Source organism: Podarcis bocagei (genome assembly GCF_964188305.1).
Source record: "Podarcis bocagei genome assembly, chromosome: 5".
Classification (NCBI taxonomy): Eukaryota; Metazoa; Chordata; class Lepidosauria; order Squamata; family Lacertidae; genus Podarcis; species Podarcis bocagei.
The window spans coordinates 75,454,214-75,472,830 of record NC_138129.1 but is presented as its reverse complement, the minus strand read 5'-3'; the positions used below and the strand labels follow the sequence as shown (position 1 = coordinate 75,472,830).

At 41.7% G+C, this 18,617-nt stretch overlaps 1 protein-coding gene and 1 long non-coding RNA gene across 7 annotated transcripts in view; one reads left to right on the top strand and one right to left on the bottom strand.

Moving 5' to 3' along the window:
- Positions 1–18,617, top strand: part of LOC308586948 — a 562,568-nt gene that overhangs the window by 516,570 nt on the left and 27,381 nt on the right. The gene's annotated exons all lie outside the window — the stretch shown is intronic.
- The window catches only part of CDC7 (cell division cycle 7), a 28,744-nt gene continuing 16,149 nt past the window's right edge, over positions 6,023–18,617 (bottom strand). For 5 of the 6 annotated variants that reach the window (XM_081196903.1, XM_081196905.1, XM_081196904.1 and 2 more), the window contains 6 exons: positions 17,237–17,486; positions 15,445–15,540; positions 13,423–13,595; positions 11,818–11,900; positions 8,983–9,132; positions 6,023–6,615 (listed from right to left, as the gene is read on the bottom strand). In XM_081196903.1, the coding sequence (XP_081053029.1) occupies positions 6,224–6,615; positions 8,983–9,132; positions 11,818–11,900; positions 13,423–13,595; positions 15,445–15,540; positions 17,237–17,486 (1,144 nt within the window). In that variant the 3' untranslated portion in view covers positions 6,023–6,223. Of the gene's footprint in view, positions 6,616–8,982; positions 9,133–11,817; positions 11,901–13,422; positions 13,596–15,444; positions 15,545–17,236; positions 17,487–18,617 lie in introns of all 6 variants that reach the window. The other variant, XM_081196907.1, reaches the window with a different exon arrangement.

The window sequence follows — 18,617 nt, the reverse complement described above, 5'->3', positions numbered from 1 at the left end:
TTTTGTTTTTCCTCAAAACAAATTCCTGGTTTTTACATTTTAAAATACGGCAACCCTATGGAAAGCTTCCTGGATAGAGTAGCCACACACAACACAGCACATGGTTGTTCATTTCTCTAGGGTTTTCCTTAAAAAGCTCAACAATTATGGTGGTTTATACATACACACACACAAACACACTTTGAAATATGGCAACCCTACCATGTGTGTTTTGAGTTTGTTCCAGGGGGAAGCATTTTGTCAGTCTTCTATTGGGTGTTATATTTATATAACTGAGGCTGCAATCTTACACCCATTTCCTCAGGAGAAAGGCCCACTGAACTCAATACATTTTGAGCAGACATGTATAGGATCCCACTTTTAAATTAGGAATCAGAATGTGCGGGAAGGGGGGCGGGCGATGAGGCCTGGCCCAATTAGACACATTGTGCCAGAACTTTCCAAACTTTTCATGCTAGTGACACACTTTTTAAACATGTATCATTTTGCAGCGCAGTAATTTAGTTTTACTAGCAAAGTGGAGGTTAAACTAACCCTTTCCAGCCCTGGAAGGAGCGTGGGGAGGATTCGTGTGACACAGCTACACACTGCAGACGACACACTAGTGTGTCACGACACACAGTTTGGAAAGCTCTGCATTATACCATCATGCAAGTACTGAAAAAGAGTTATCTTTTTGCTCTGGTTTATAGTCATGCTTGTTTCTTGGCTTTTCTCGAAAGACGCTGTAGCTGGCTTCCCAACCTCCATATGCTTTATTTCTAAGGCTTTTTTTCATCTGGAACTTAGTTCCCGCACCTCTCAGGTGGGCGCCATTGCCATTCTAAGAGAACAAGGGAGGCATTCATGGCGAGTTCCATGAAAATAGCATTGCTATATACATGTACAGCCACATGACTTCCCCTAAAGAATCTTGGGAACTGTAGTTTAAGGGTGCTGGGAATTATAGCTCTATGAAGGGTAAACCAGAGTTCCCACATTTCTTTGGAGGAAGATGGGCTTTAAACATATATGATGTGTGACAAATCCATCTAATTACTATCTAGCAGACACATTAACTTCTGTATTAGAAAGATTTCACGTCTTCAGACAGGAGCTTTTGATTGACAGGATACAAAAGGAAGAGAAGTGGGAGAGAATTGGAAAGTGAGTGCAGGAATAGCTGTTCCTTCACTGGCCAGTTGACGGAGCTACGTTGGTCTCCTTGCCACAATGTTCTTCCTGGCTGGTGGTGGAAGCCAGAGAGAGGCTTTCTTTAGTTCTGCAGTCCTGGCAACAGCATTCTAGTACAAATCTAGAGTCAAAGGTATGAAATATCAAGGATGCTTTCTGTGCTTTCCTCTTTGGGCCCATATGACAGTTTAGGTCCTTTCATTGGCACAAGAGACCAATTTCCTCCCTGTGCAGTGCAAGGCTACTTACTATACTGTATTGACATTTCCTGGAGCTCGAAGAGGTTTGGACCTCTTTGTGGTTTGGACGCGATCCAAGGCTTGCTCCCAAGGCAGCTTTAATAAATATCGAAATAATAAAATATCGAAAGTGAGGGCTCCAGTCACATGGTCTCGAATAAGGATAGTAAGCATTTCACAGGAACCCCACAGATTGTAGTCTGCTTGGATATAAGATGGGGTCTTCAGCAACTCAGCAGGAAACGGGGTTGTTGTTTTTTGCCAACATGACACCCTTGTGCTGGCTAGGGCCAATGGGAATTGTAGTCCAAAATTAAGCTTGCCATACATCCAGATTTTCCCGGACATGTTGGAATTAGCGTCTCCAGGGGGAATTTCCAGAAATCAGCAAAATGTCCAGGTTTCCCAAAAAAGCTCACCAACTTTGGGGGAGTGATTTCCCAACTTTCCCGGATTTTTACTTCTCAAAAAGATGGCAACCCTACCAGAATGATCCCTCCCAACTTGTGTGATAATCTTCTACATAGAGGGCACCAGTCTGGTGAAGTGCTAGGTGTTTTTGTTTGTTTGTTTCTCATCCCGCTCTTTATGTCTATCCATTTTTGCCCTTCCATTTGGCTGTTTTCTTTAAACATGATAAATAAGAAGTTATGTAGGACCAAGCTACATATAATGAAGGAGATCTATGCTCATCTCTTGACATTTTCATTTTGTATTAACAAGCTGCTGTAGGAACTCAATATGCGAGTAAAGCAGCATTGAAGGAGAGCCAGAAGATGGATGGAGGCGGAGAGAGGTAAGGTTCATTTAATCCTGCGCTATTTTCCTGACCTACATCAGCCCCTGAAGCTGTTTTTACTTGCTTTCGTGGTGGTGGTGAATACACAGGGGGTAAAAATAATAGTAATTTCACACTCTTTTTCATACAAAATGTATTTCATATTACATACTGTTTGGAAACAGGGGAAGGAAGAAACATTTAGAAGGGACATTTCCAAGAGCTTGCATTCATGTCAACAGATCTCCCACGTAACATGTAGTTTCACCATAAAGACACACTTTGTATATTATAAGGGATTTCCCCCACCAGTTAAAAATGCTGTCTGGTCCTGGCATTCCCAAATCTACCGTTTCAAATCTGGTTCATTTCTTGCCATTGCTTTTCCTTAAACTAACCTTAATTACCGTATTTTTTGCTCTATAAGACTCACTTTTTCTCTCCTAAAAAGGGGAAATGTGTGTGCGTCTTATGGAGCGAATGCAGGCTGCGCAGCTATCATAGAAGCCAGAACAGCAAGAGGGATTGCTGCTTTCACTGCGCAGTGATCCCTCTTGCTGTTCTGGCTTTTGAGATTCAGAATATTTTTTTTCTTGTTTTCCTCCTCCAAAAACTAGGTGCCTCTTATAGCGAAAAATACGGTAGACTGCAAGCTGGTTCACATTAGCCAGTACTGCACCTGTAAGAACTTGGTAATTTAGTGTTGCAGCACCAAGACTTTTGGAAGTGTTGGGGCTGCAACCCATCACTATCCGACAGGTGCCTTCAGCGTATTCTTTTTGTTGCCTGCTAAAGACATTCTTATTTAGACAATCCAACCCATACATGTGAGTTTTGTTTTAAGTCTATTCTATTGCAGTTTTAATTTAATGTTTTAAAATCAGGTTGTAATTTTTTTTAGTGGTCGTTTATTGTCTTACCTTTTTTGTAAGCCGCTTTGAGGTCATTCCCCCCCTACAATCAAGCAGCATATAAATTTTATGGAACAAATAAAACAAATACACCTCCTAATGAAGAAAGGAACGTGTCTAGGTGCCCTTCAGCCTAGTTTGAAGTTACAAAGAACAGAGCCGTCTCCCTTGTACCCAGCAGCCAGTACTTGAATTAAGACGAGAAGCAACTTGTTAAAAATATCCTTACTTTGCTCCATTTTCAGAGAGGGAAGCTGTCTGTAGCACAAGCACCCACTCTGTTTTTAAGGCATCAGTTGCTTGCTTATTCAGACAACAGCTACTCTGTCCTGACTAGGCAAAAAGCAGTTAATTTTAAAAGGAAAAAAATGGTGTTGCAGCTCCCCATGACATGTTGTTATGGGGGGAAGGGGGACTGCTTCCTGCCCTCTGCTATCTCTGTGATCTAAGAGCAAGGCAAGGTTAAGTCAGTTCTGCAAGACTCTCCTGCTTCAGTCATCCAAGAAATCTGTTTTTATTACTCAAAAACAGGCAGAAAGGGATTTAACTCCACACTCCCCCCAATGAGGGAGCGATGGTACTTGAATCTGTCCAGATGCAATTGTATAAAAACATCACATGCCCAATTTTGGGATATTCAGCCAGCCTGAAACTGGCAACATTTCCATATGTAGTGAAAAGACCAAAGGCAAAAACACAAACTAAAAAACAAAACAACTCATGCCCCCCCCCCCATTATTCAGTTTTGAGAGCTTAGCATAGAAAGTGGTCCTTTTCGCTTGGTGTTAGCTAATATTCTAGTAAGGCCACAGACACAATGCAAGAACATAGGAGGAAATAATACATCTACAAACACTGGCAGAAGGCTCAGCTTGCCAAATTTGGCCACAGATCCTTTAGATAAATAACTTCTCAGTGACGTGCTGCGCTGAAATTACATAAACAGCAGAAATTGCTAAGACGTAGGCCCCAGGGTTTTGTGGGTTTCAGGACTTTCTGCAATCAATATTCTGACATCTGCAAACATTTATCTCTAACAGCTGGTGCCAAAAGCAGTAAAACACACACACACACCAACAACTTACCATCACTCTTCCAAAGATCTTGATTCGAGTATCGTTCCATTTAAAAGCTGCTTTTCATCTGCAGCTTGGTGCAATTATTTTTTTCTGTAATAGAGACCTTATATGGAAAAGGTTTTGTTCCAAATGTTAAAAAGTGTGGGAACATGTAATTATGTAAAAAAAGTAAGCCTGCAGACCCATGCACACTTGCTCGAGAGCAAGTCCCAAAGAACTCAATGAAACTTACTTCCCAGTAGACGTTTATAGGACTCTGCCATTAGTATTCCGTATTAAAACAATTTTAGGGGGAAATCGAGAAATAACACAGAAGTTAAACGGATATATATTTAGTACAAGGTGACAAAAGCTAAACATTCAGAGGCTAACCTCTTGGGGAAGCAGAATATCCACTACGATGGTATTCAGTTCTGCCAATTAGTGCTTATGATGTAATTATTAGCTTATCTTACATTGCCTTTAATGTAGTGAATGATGTAGCTTTAAAAGAGGATTTGGCAAATTCATGAAACATTAAAGCTATCAATGGCTCATCATGATGGTTGTATACTATCTCCAATATCAGAGGCAAGATGTCTCTGTCAGTTTTGAGACACGTCCTGGCTGAGCCTGTCCTTTTCCCCCCCCTTTTCTTTTTTTGCAACCAAAGAACAAAAATAAGAGATACAAACGATCCCATAACATATTGTTGTGCGATAATAATATCCATTTTTATAGTGTATGAAATATGTTTACTTTTGGTCATTCTAGGAAAATCAAACTGTTTTGAAAATCGTACACATTATACAAAGTAATGTAAGCTAGTACTCGACAAACTAGGTCTTGCATATGTAGATATTATGGCACACAGTGCAGAGCAACTGGTACCCATCTCAAATGCTAGCAGAGCAGGGAGGAAAGGTAGAAGTTTTCAGAGGACAAAAAGAACACAATCCATATTTTCCTTAAACTCCAAAAATTTGGAGGCGGGGCAAAATCTTTATGGCAAGCACTAAGCCTTATTAAGCTGAATGGCCATTTAATTATATGATAGTGACATGGATAGGGAACAGGAACGGCTGGCAGGGAGTGACAACACTGCAGATCCGGCCAGCTGGCATCAGTAATGCTGATGTGGGTGAAGCAAGGGAGCAGCAAGCTCAGAGTGGCATGGCTGCACCAGCAGGAGTGGAAGGTTGGCTCCACTGAGGTGCTGGCACTGCCCTGTCCTAACCACCATTCTGCCCGAAATGTTCCAGTAAGCAACAGAAAACATCTGCATGGGCATCACTCCCCACCTGCCAGCTCCTGGAAAGAAGGGAAACGTGGGTCTTTTAAGCTGGCTAGGATTGGGCACACTAGAGTAACTGTTCACAGCTGCTTCTCGTTCCACCTAAAATGCATGCATTCAAAAGCTGTAGTCCGAAGCCTTTAGAAACTACTGTTGTGGGCTCTCAAAACTTCAGAATTCTCCGTTTCTTCCTCCGGAGAGAGAATGCGTTTTGATGACTAGGACAAGTTTTCAAGTATACTTATCGGGCTGCGAGGCTAGAAGTACAGCGGGAATCTTTTTTCTATCACAGTCGCACATCAGCACCCTTCACAAAGTAAAGGCACATTTGTACAGGTATCAGGAGCTGATTACGAAGAAGCGGCGCTCCTAGAAGTCAAGAACGAGGCAGCCCAAAGGAAGCCCATGCAGGCATCGTGTCAAGGCCAGACTGGGACCACCGTGGGTTGCAAGCTGGTTCATGGAGGTTCAGTGCATCTGCAGATTGCACCATCAGGGACACAACAAAATTAAAATAATTTAGAAATGTATGGTGTAAGAGCATGGGGAAAAATATATCCCAGTCTGCCTTTGATTTGGACTTCAGTATGTTTAATAGCTGACAAGGTTTTTGTTTTGTTTTGTTTCCGCAAGTTGGATGTAGCGATGAAGCAATTTAGAATCACAGAATCAATTTGGAGGAAACAATGTCCCTCTAGGGATTCTGATTTTGTTTAAAGATAAGGAAACTGACTTCCAATGCTTCTGGTGGTACAGAGCCGAGCATCTTTTCACTGCTTAATATTTTTGAAGAAAGGATGAAGCAAGGCATCCTTTGCAGTTATTCTTGTAGCAGGATTTAGGTCTAGCAGTTTATCCAGAAGATCATAGGCCTCATCAGGGACTTTGTCCCATCCCAGATCAGCTGGCTTTTCAGAAGTTCTAATAACGAGGCCATCACGTTCATGACAACTTGGCTTCTGATACTGTAGGTGCTTTTTAGATGTCTGAAGTGCAGGCTCTGAAATGTTGAAGATTTCAGCTTGTAACGCAGGTTCCTGAGAAAGGTTGATCTGCCCATCACCTGTCGAGATGTCAAAGCTGGTTTTGCTTCCCCTCAGCCTTTCACAGAGCATTCGTAAATCCTGTGCTGGGATATCTTTACTACACAGTATTGATTTACCTGTGTGAAAAGCACTGTGGTTAGAATGGATGCTCGACAGCTTTCAGAAGACACATTATAACACTGTAACACAGACAGTGGATGTACACATAGAATACGTTAAAGCAGTACTGACGACCTTTCAAAAAACATAAGCTAGTTTGTCACTTAGCAAACTGGTTTGCACTTAACATTAAAGCCATAATTTTAAATAAACTATGGCTTAATGTAAATGTGCAGTGTGCTGGTGAATACTGCTCAAATGTCCCCACTTCATCCCTACCTGTGCCATGCTTGGAGGAAAAAACCTGCAACACTGGCTTGGCATTGTTTCCCCCAAAACCATGAACAGGAAGCCCATGGGTTCTGTTTGTGGTTTAAAATAGAGAAAGAAACCAAGAAGAGTGGGCTTGCACACATTAAGCCAGCACTGTGAATTGTTTCCTGCAAGCACAGCGCAGGACGTAGGAGCCAACTCCTAAGGGCTGTGTGGGATTTGGCCCCCACAATAAAATATTTGAGGGGGCTGGGCCCCCACGAAGCTGATGGGCATTCCCATTCAAATCGTGTGTGTGCACTGTGTCATGTGATCAATTATGTAGGGCCCCACAATATTTTATTCAAGTTGGCACCCCTGGCACAGGAGTAAAGAGGGACTTTTGAGCTAAACTGGTGTAACATTATGCACAATTTGGGTCAACTGGACCTTTCTCTCTCTCTCTCTCTCTCTCTCTCTCTCTCACACACACACACACACACACACACACACACCAAGAGATGAATCTGCCATATTACTATTTTGTAATGGAATACAGAACAGCTAACAGAACTGAGTTAAATCCTGACTAAGTCCAAAAGAACTTTTGATAGGTGTGTTTTGGGGATGTGCGGGCATGCAAAGAACCCATGTTGCACCCCTGGATGAATAGGGATAGGAGGAACACGAGAAGCTGCCTTGAACAGAGTCAGACCATTGTTCCAGCAACAGCTCTCCAGTTTTTCCAACAGGGGACATTTGCAGGACTATAACACTGGCAGTAATTCCCACTGTGGATACATGAAGCACAGGTACATACTAAGACAAGCAGCTCATATGGCTGGAATACTAGGTTATGAGGCCAGTCGTCTGCACACTCTCAGCTATGCTAAGAGGGAGACACCTTTAGAAAATATGCAGCAAACCACTATGTGCTTTGGTTTGGGGGGGGGGCGGACAGCAATTTATTTCGAGGGACACTGCAGCCAATGCTGTGGGACATTCCTCATCAGCTGATGAGAGGCAGGAGAAAAGACTTGTGGGAAACAGGCTCAATTCCCTCAGTTTTCCAGATTCGCCAAGCAGCAAGGTACCGACGGAGTCACTGAATAAAACAATATACCTGCCTACTTCCCCCTCCCCACCTCGGAAAAAAATTCAAAGAATAGGACTAAGATACATGTATGCACTCAGGAACAAATAACAATTGAGAGCCCCACATTAACATCAGTGCATCACAGAGCACCCGAGGGTGGGGGCCATTGGCTCTAGCATCCCTCTCTTACATCTACACTTCGGGTAAGGCCAATTGTTCTTTTCCATATATTTCATTTAAAAAATAATAATCGAATGTTAAGTAACTGACAGCAGCAGTTTTAAGGTGTGATTAGCCTATGTATTACCTGTTGCTACTTTTATTTGCATGAATGGACCTTTAAACACAATCTCTTACGTACATACCAACGTATTTGGTTGTTTGAACAGTTTCTGAAATATCAGGAATAACAGATACTAAATATTTATATGATGATGCATGAAGGAATAACTTCTGTGAGGAAGTAGTGGTGATGACAATGAAGGCGCTGGCAGCTATTTGCTGGATTGCCTTCAAGTCACCAAGGGATGAGAGGTCAGCCGGTTTTGTCCTAACAAGTGCCAGGACAAGCACACAGGGCTTAGGAAAGGAAGTCGCAGGGGTCCAAGAAGGCAATCAGGCCCATGGGAAATTTGCAGGGGGCAGTCTAGGGCAGGAGGGATGAAAGAGGAAATGGTACAGAGGATTGAAGCAAGAAGGTAACTATATGGGAGATTTAAGGAGAGGAAAATGGGAAGAATTCAGAACAGTGGGCTGGACCAGAAGCTGCTAGAAAGCAGAAATTCACATATTGATGAAAAACATCCAGACACATCTTTGGTAGCAATCCTCTATGTCTATAAAGCTTAATTTCTACTGGGATTATTTAAAACTAACTTGAGGTCAGCCTGATTCTGGTGTTTAGAGCAATGAATTCCAATGCCATTCGAAAGTCTCTGGGAATATAAACACAAATTATCTACAGAAAGCGCATGGCTACAAAACAGTCTGAACGTACACTGAATTACAAAAAAATATAAATACAAAACCTGCACACCAAATGTTTTAGCAGCTTGAATTGTCTCCCTGGATCCACGAATAGTCATAATCTGTGCCAAAGCTGTTAAATCATCACTTGCTTTGTAAAATGGATACCGGCCACTCAGCAGAGAAAGGAATATGATTCCTGCAGACCACATGTCAATTGCTGCAATTAAAAACAAACTTCAGTTACAATTACTTATACTCCCTGTGTGTTTGAAAGACTGAGTAAAAATCAAAAGCTGATTTTAATTTACATTTGTTTGTGACAATGATAACTGGTATGATAGAAAGTTACTTTCAGAGCTAGACTTTCTGCTCAGCATAAAACTGCTGTATTTACAAAATGGGACTGCTCTTATAAAAGAACAAAGTTAATAGGATTGCCATATTTCAAAAAGTGAAAATCCAGAAACAAGAGTTGTTGAGCTTTTTATCACCAAAAAACCCACCGATGTTTCTGAGCCAATTTAATGGAAAATCAGTAAAAATGACACTGCCAACATAGGCTGGTGTACATCCAGATTTTCCCGGACATTTTGCCGATTTATGCCTGGACACTGCTTCCAACTACAGTATTCCGGGTATGTCTGGGACATTCCAGACATATGGCAACCCTAAAGTTATAGCTGTTTTTTTGCTTTTGTTAATCTCAGTAACAACTGCAGGTGCACTGAACAAAACAAGACTCAAATAGATCCCTGAACTGAATCAGAAAAGCTTTGAATTGGTCTGAGCCAAATCAGGCTGTTTCATGAGGGACCACATTGGGGTCTCAACCGAATCTTGTGGTTGGTGCATACCTATAAACCAAAGTTTTGCATGTATGGGCTGCTTTATTCACTTCAATGGAAAGGACAGTTCTGAACTCTTAAAGAGATGCTCCCACATAAATGGGAAATCACTTGAAAGCAAGAGCACATGGGATCCATTGCAATGGACAAAGTATATGCTCTAATTTGCCATGTCGTGCCATCAAGCTCTATGGGTACTATCCCAAGCTAAGTATGTCTATGTCTCACTGACTTCGGTGAAAGAGAGCTAAAAGTACATGCTTACCAATGAAATCACGTCAATGGAACTCAAATGTGCTTAATTTTTGCTAGTGCTGTATTGCCATATGGTTACATCTGAAAAGCGAGATGAGCGCCGCATCCCATAGTCGCCTTTGACTGGACTTAACCATCCAGGGGTCCTTTACCTTCACGTCAAGCCAGTGACATGCGAGGCGTGTTGGTGAAACATATATATTTATAAGGATGATCAACATCAAAAAGAAGAGGTGGAAAAAACCGGTGTGTCTTAAATAAACCGGGTTGGAATGGGTTAGTTAGGGTTGCCATATTTTGAAAAGTGGAAATCCGGACACAAAAGTTGTTGAGCTTTTCTTGGCAAGTTGTTGAGATATTTTTTTTGTGTGTGTGAAATCTATTTTAAAAAAATTGTTTTTGAGCTATTTTTAATGGAATCTGTCAAAATCTACACCACTGCTAGACTGGGATTTGCTGAATTTCTGCTGGCAGGACTGAACTGGTGAGGGAAAGTCCTGGCTTCCCAAGCAAGGGAAGGTTCTGTTCTGGCTTCCCATGCCTACCCCCAAACCTTCCTAAATGCTTCTTTCTTGGGGCCCATCAGACTGTAGTTGAAGTAGTAAGGGTGCAGAGAAAAACCATTAAAAGCAAAACAAAAACAAACTCCTAGACTTCACAGACCTTGGCTCTTGCCTATTAAACAGGACTAATCTGGAAGGGCAGGATGTTTCTTCCCCTAGCAAGTCACTTGACCATGCCTTCCAGTCGTCATGAGCAGATTTCCATCTGCTTAAAAAGATTAAATATCTAATGTCAGCTTTTTCATGTAATCTTTTAAAAAATCTGCTGCAAGCGTATTACGTTAGTTATGCTTGCTCTAAAAGAATACAAAGATGGATATGATCTCTCACAATCCCTGAAGAATAAGAAGGGGAGGGATTAAAAAATTCTTCGGCTGACGCAAAACCCTCAGTGTTGGAACTTTCTGCTCACTTTCCACCATTTAAAAGAGAAATGCTGCTAACTCCCAATATCATAGTAAATATCTATGTTCTTCTTCTTTGGCAATCACTTGTATTCCATGAATATAGTCTTAACAGTGTGTGTGTAAGTGAATGTGGAGGCCAATTCTGGATCCACATGTCCTTCTACAGTGGGGACATAAGTTTCCGGGTGAGAGCTGATAACAGTGAGGCTTCCTCCTTTTAGCTCATTTCTCCCTTTCGTTCTGAGTTCGTGCTTCTTCACCTGGAAAGCTGTTCTCCAACTGGAGCACTTGCAGGCTAGTGTTTCCCAGTTGTCAGTGTTATATTATATTTTGGAGGCGTTTGCCTTGAGAGCGTCTTTAAGACTCTTTTGTTGTCCACCGGTATTTCGCTTCCCATTCTTAAGTTGGGAACAGAGTAGTTGCTTTGGGAGACAATAATCAGACATCTGAACATGACCAGTCCAACAAAGTTGATGTTGAAGAGTCATTGATTCGACAATGGTGATCTTTCCAGTACGCTGACATTAATTCACCTGTCTTCCCAAGTGATATGTATAATTTTTCAAAGACACCGTTGATGGAATCTTTCAAGGAGTTGGAGATGGCGTTTATAATTGGTCCATGTTTCACAAGCATACAGTAAAGTTGGTAGTACAATAGCTATCTATGTTAGGTATACACCTAACTTGTTTTTATTTCAGGTAAGAAGCTTGGAATAAAGAAATGTGTTTTATAATAGCTTTTCTTTACATAACAGTCCAACTATATAAAGGTCTGGAAGACCTACAGTGGTATCTAGTGCATGGAAATATAGATTTTTGTTATACTGCACCTGTAGTTTGATTCGGAAACTTGGTTAACACTTCTGGTGCTCTGAATCCTGGTGTACCAGCCCTTGGAGCAACCTGCTGGCGCCTTGGGGGTTAAAACATGAAAAGCACATTTAGCAAATAACAGCACAGTTTGAGCTTTTAGGGGTCCGACAGTAAATAAACCAACCTCTATGACTCTATGTGGTAAAGACTCTCCTCCTGCAAAAGAGGGGAGTGGTTGTGGGCGGGAGCCAGTTCCCACCTCAAGCAGGGGGCGTTAGCCCCCTTGCCTCCTCTCACCTGGCTGGCGCACCACGCCCACAGGCAGGCACCCAACCAGGTGCCCCCGAAGGGGCGTGGAGGGCAGCGCAAATCGCTGCTGCGCCAGCCACGCGGCCCTCACTCTAAGCCAATACCTTTTCACTTGCTGTAATCAATAAAGTTGTGGCCTTTTCTTGCCCATTAACCTTAGATCACGTGTCCGTGTGTTTTCATTCCACTATGCGGGGATCGGGTCCTCGAACCACAACATGAGTAAGCATTTTATAAAATAATAGAATGCCACTCTCATTAATTCCCCCGATGAGATGGCTGCAACACCTTTCAAATTTAGAACTGGAATCATATTCCTCCTGATACCAGAGACTGAGAACTACGTCTGTGCAGGGGATTCGCAGCTAGCTACCACACCATGATCACAAGGAGTACGCTTATGCATGCAGATCCCATTCAATCTCAGATGGCTAGCAGGGCACAAAAGATCAAAAGTACTGTATTTTTTGCACCATAACACTCACTTTTTTCCTCCTAAAAAGTAAGGGGAAATGTCTGTGCGTGTTATGGAGGGCATGCCTACGGGTGGCATGCCTACAGATTTTCCTCCTCTAAAAACTACGTGCGTGTTATGGTTGGGTGCGTGTTATAGAGCGAAAAATACGGTACAGCAGAGATCTTTGACATAGTTATATGACCTAGACCACTGGTCTCCAATTAGCGGAGTACAGAGGACCCCCTGTTTTTCAAACAGCCAAGTCATGAACCCCCTACTTTTGAAAATTTTGATATCACTATTGTAGTTTTTGTTACGTGAATGGTGCCATGCACCCCTTGAGTGGGCTATGCAGACCCCCTGGGGTCCACAGACCACCAACTGGGAACCACTGAACTAGACCCATTTACAAGCCCAAGGCATAACAACCGGCCCTCTGAACCTGTGACACTGCATTGTGCTTCCAACTCCAGTGAGTGTTCTAGAACACTGGACCAGCTTTCTGGTGTGAGACACTGTGGAGATTGTGTCACAGAAGAGAGTTGAAACTTAAGAGGGATCAGGTGGTTTTCTGCAGCCTTGCACAGAGTGTTGACAGTATTATAAAGAAAACCCTCTGCAGAAAACATTTAAACAAATGCACTAAGTCAGAATTTGTGGGTGCTGAAAATCTAGTTGTGAAAACGAACACCTGCATGAAATAGGCTGCCCAAAATGAGCTTTTGGAATATTTATCTGTTGTTGCATTGCAAAGATCTAATATTATCTTGTGCTTTACTAAACATGGATTAATTGGACAAATGTTTTTTTTAAAATCATTTCTTGCCAGCAATGCGATTGCATGAAAGCTAATTACCTTGAAAGACAAACACTGCAGACTCTATCTTTTGCATAACAGTCACAGGTCACGTTAGTTGGATAACTGCTGGCAGCTTTCTTCACTAAGCCATTAGTCACAGCTGAAGTTGTCTTCTTCTTTGCCAATAATTTTCTAGCTGCAATATCTGTCACCCTAGGCTGCTTTATGAGCTGCAATATAAATTATATTTTTTAAATCCAAGACACATTTAAACACAATTTTGACTCTAGCTGCCCTCAAAGACATAAAAGTTCTATTAGGTAGCATTTTTAAAGGCAGGTTGCCAAATTCAGACTAGCGAGCGATAAATCCCAATGGCTATTAAACTTAACAAGGTATTATAAGAATTCTAATTTAGTGGGTTTCAAGGAAAAGGTCTATTGTGTTAATATCTAGAATACGTTAATACAGTGGTACCTCGGGTTACATACGCTTCAGGTTACATACGCTTCAGGTTACAGACTCCGCTAACCCAGAAATATTGCTTCAGGTTAAGAACTTTGCTTCAGGATGAGAACAGAAATTGTGCTCCGGCGGCGCGGCAGCAGCAGGAGGCTCCATTAGCTAAAGTGGTGCTTCAGGTTAAGAACAGTTTCAGGTTAAGTACGGACCTCTGGAACGAATTAAGTACTTAACCCGAGGTACCACTGTATTATAAAATTACAGAGATGTAAACTCCAGGCCAGTATCTGAACAAAAGGTTAGTCAATTTTACACTAAAGAGTTTTATACAGGAACCAGGTGATGCTCAACAGAGGCTGCTGCCAAAACCAGAAATCCAATCTCAAGAACCATTGTCCCTCCATAATGTTCTATATTACCGGGTGCCAGTAGGGTGAGTAAACACATGACTTGGGAATTTACATGTTATGGGGGAAAGTAGGGGGAATTCAACACAAAGCTGCCATTTTATGGCCATCTGCTGTCAAATCTATTTCAGAACTATATCTGTGGCAAAGTTTTCACATTGCTTTCAAAGGGACTTAAGTGTGACCAGCTTTTTCTGTGCTGGGGCATCATGCACCAACAGACAAAGACGAAAGGGGGAACTAATTCTCTCACAATTTACAAGACCTGTCATACCTCTTTGCTTAGAGGCAATTCTTATTCATTAGGTTAGCAGTTATTGAATATTATTCAACAGGAATATTGGTGCTACTGTATTATCTCCAGTTGTCTACAAAATACCTCTCTCTCCTCACTTTTCAGGCCATCAAAGTGTGTCTAATGGCTAATGTTGATAATAATAATAATAATAATAATAATAATAATAATAATAATAATAATACTTTTATTATTTATACCCTGTCCCTGGGCAGCTCCCAACAGAATATTAAAAACATGATAAAACATCAAACATTAAAAACTTCCCTAAACCGGGCTGCCTTCAGTTGTCTTCTAAAACTCAGATAGTTGGTTTATTTCTTTGACATCTGATGGGAGGGTGTTCCACATGGCAGGCGCCACTACCAAAAAGGCCCTGTTGAGCCATGTGGACGACACGCATGATAATCAAACTGTATGTGGGCTAGTAACTTTTGTATACTCAATTGCAAGACTGTTCTACTGCAGAGTAAAAACATTCCTGACAAAGTTGTCCAATTCAGTTCAGTGGATCTGCGCTACTTTGTATCTGCGTCATGTCTAGCAAAGCAGAGCAGAATTATTATTAGACCTTTCGCCTCTGTGTTAAAGGGCGCTCACAAAATACCATTTCACATGCCTGATCGTTCTTAGCTAGACGAGTACATTGCTTGAACAACAACAACAACAAAGCTACAAAGAAGAAAAGGTTCAGATGAGAAGACACGCATGTTGCAAGCACACCCACTGGCTTTCAAGCGGTTCGGGTAAAAACCACCAGCACAGTAATACAAAATAGGCATTGTGCCAACAAGTGCAGTTCACATTCCACATCTGCCTAGCAAACTTGACCTATGTAGTCTTAAAAAATGATAAACACTGAACGTGCTGCTGAATATGCAGTTGATTTATCTGTGGTTAACCAGCAATGCTTACTTTAACCGTGGAATTGTCTTGAGATGCAGAACTGCGGACATTGAAATTCCTCTCCCCAAAGACAGAGCGTTGAACATGAAGGCTCTCAGGCCCCTCCTGCAGTGTCAAAAAGAAGACAATAAGGATTCCATCTTTAACACAGTCAATTGTGGCATGGCTTTTAAAAAGCGAGATAGCGCAAAAACAAAAAGCTGCATATAAGCTGTCTCATAGGACTAATTTACTGCAAAGAGAACACAGTCTAGGGTGAATGCTAACTCATCCAGATTCACGGTAGTCCTCCAGCAAGATTCAGCTGGGTAATGCTATGGGTAAGGATACACTTTCAAAATTCTGATAAATGACTTCAGAATGTCCTGACCATTTGGAGAAAGGAGGCCGAATTTTATGCCGAGAAATATTACTGTTGAGATAATGGAGCTAAACTATAAATCTAAAAATTTATCTAACATGGTGACAGAATTAGACCTCTGCAGGGGAGAAGAAAATTCATTTGGGGAATGAATCAACTTTCTAACTGGCATGTAAATTCTCCTTATATGGAGATGCTCAGTCAGTTAAAAGGGCTTAGCAACACTAAACACACAACGGCCCTGACTTTCTGATTTCCTAACACTGCATTTGTGGTTTTATACATGGATACATTTTGACCCCCACCCCCACCCCACTTGCTCAATCTACTGAACTAACAGATAAGGGTTGATTCCCCCACCACTGTCATCAGTTCAGGGACAGAAGAAAGTTACCTAAATCGAAACATTCAGTATCATTCATAAATATCAGCTTGCACATTAGGGGCTTACAGTAGAATCCTAAACACGTCTACTCAGAAGTGAGTCCTAATGAATTCAATGCAACTCCCAGGTTAGGTCGGGCTAGGATTTCAGCATTAGGAATTTTTTATTATCCTACGTATACTTGCTTGGGAGTAAACCACTTTAAACTCAAGAGCACTTACTTATGAGTAAACTTGCTTAGGACTGTATTGTAGCAAACCATGGCAATTAAGAGCATTAAAAAGCAGATCTACCCACAAAGTTCTCTTGAAAATAATCTTAGTAAGATTATTTCTAACCTTAGACCCTGATTTTGAAAACAGTTTAGGATAACTGATCTGAAATAATACATACAAGGCTACAAGGGAATTCTAATAAAATGTAACCTGGAAAATTCATCCTCCTGCTCTAATTTACACTGACTGAACAAGCAGCAAGATAGTTAAACATATCAAAGGCCAGCTTATTCAGAGTTAGTTTATTGACTGAAGATGGGACCTGGGGTTGGCATCTGAGCACAGGTGTACTCTTGTCATATCTAATGCATCTTATCATGCCTATGTACAGCCTTCCCACCATTCTTAAATGGCAAGAAGCTACAAGTGATTACAGCTCTCCAATGTGCACATGCAGTTAAGAGAGAGCGAGAGAGAGTGTGTCACCTGTTCATAGCATACACTCAGTCAAATGTTGTGCACCTGACTGCGGAAAGGTGTTTGTGACAGCAAGAACCAGCCCCATAATTTTAGTTATTCCTGCAATAGCTAGTCTGGAATACAATCTCTTGGGCAAGGCCCTCACACAAAAGTTGTGCAAAAACCACTGCCGCACAGAAACAAATTCCTATTTTGTAAGTTCTATGGGGAGGGGGTTTGGTTTTTTTAAATTCTTTACATAAGCACAAAGATTTCGAAAAAGGAGACTGAAGTTTCATTTTGGTACTACATCTCCCCCTGGTGGATGAAGCGGCTCATTAAACAAATTCACGCAACAAAATTAAGGAAGAAGCACAGAACCTTTCTTTTCTGTCCTTGTTTAATCTGTGTTTGGGAAAGGGAACAAGGCCTTTTATTAGCCGTTCTTGCAGCTGGCTGACGAACTAGCTGCCTAGGTGCTCTAGCAGTAACTGAAACCTGGGGTCCCAAAGTTATCTGAGGCTTATTCCATGCACAACTTTCCTGCTGGGCTTCCGACTGGATAACTTTGAGAAGTTCTATTTTTGTGTCAGGAGTTCCTTGCGCCAAACCAAAGTCGACCAGGGCATACCTAAAAGACAATTTGAGAACACACAATTTGTAAACGATTTAATACATACCTCAGTTGCAATAGTGTTGTGTTAGAACCCCATGAGCTATAGCTGCTATCCTGAAGGAAGCTTGGTTGTGCTATAGCAGCATGTAAAAGGGGTGTGGCCTGCATTCCTGTGTTCCAAGGATTTTAACACTTTTTTAAAAGTGCACATAATTTGGCTCCTTAATTTGAACAAGGGAGCCCTCTCCGTTTTGACAAGGTGCATTATCTAGACTAGAGAAAACTACTAAAGAAAAGCAGGAAGCAGCAAACCCTCAACAGAGGCTATAGTAAAATATATATATATGTACAAGAGAGAGACATTGCACACACTTTTGTAAATTAAGAAAATCTTTAATAAAAAAGCAACCATTAAAAAAAAACACCAGAGGCTATAGTAGCCTCTCTCTCACTGACTAGGGTGGGAAGCACCCCAGCATGGTCTTATATCCTACAGAAGATGTGACAAATATATATTTCAGACCCAATGTGAGAGCCTCCTTTGACAAATACAGTGGTACCTCAGGTTAAGTACTTAATTCGTTCCGGAGGTCCATTCTTAACCTGAAACTGTTCTTAACCAGAAGCAGGTTCCAGACCAGTATTTGCCGCATCTAGTGTTTTTCGGGGAAAGTGGTGAAAGAGTTAAATATGTCCTGCTGTTTCTCTGCTGAACACCCTCCCCCCCCAACCCAAAGTTTTATAAGTACAGTAGTACCTTGGGTTACATATGCTTCAGGTTACATACGCTTCAGGTTACAGACTCCGCTAACCCAGAAATAGTACCTCGGGTTAAGAACTTTGCTTCAGGCTGAGAACAGAAATCGTGCTCCGGCGGCGTGGCGGCAGCAGGAGGCCCCATTAGCTAAAGTGGTGCTGGTCTGGAACCTGGCCTGACAGGCAGTAATGCATTGTCTCTCCCATTGTAAAATATGCTATACTTTTGCCTGCTGCTTAGCAGCAGATCACAGCCCTGTGCTTGTCACTGAAGATCTAGTACAGCCTTTACATGGCATACTGCTGGACACTAGGAAATGGCAGTTTGTTACGCTTAAGAAATGTATTCCTACAGAAGATCATAACAGTGTCAAACTTGGGCAGACGTAC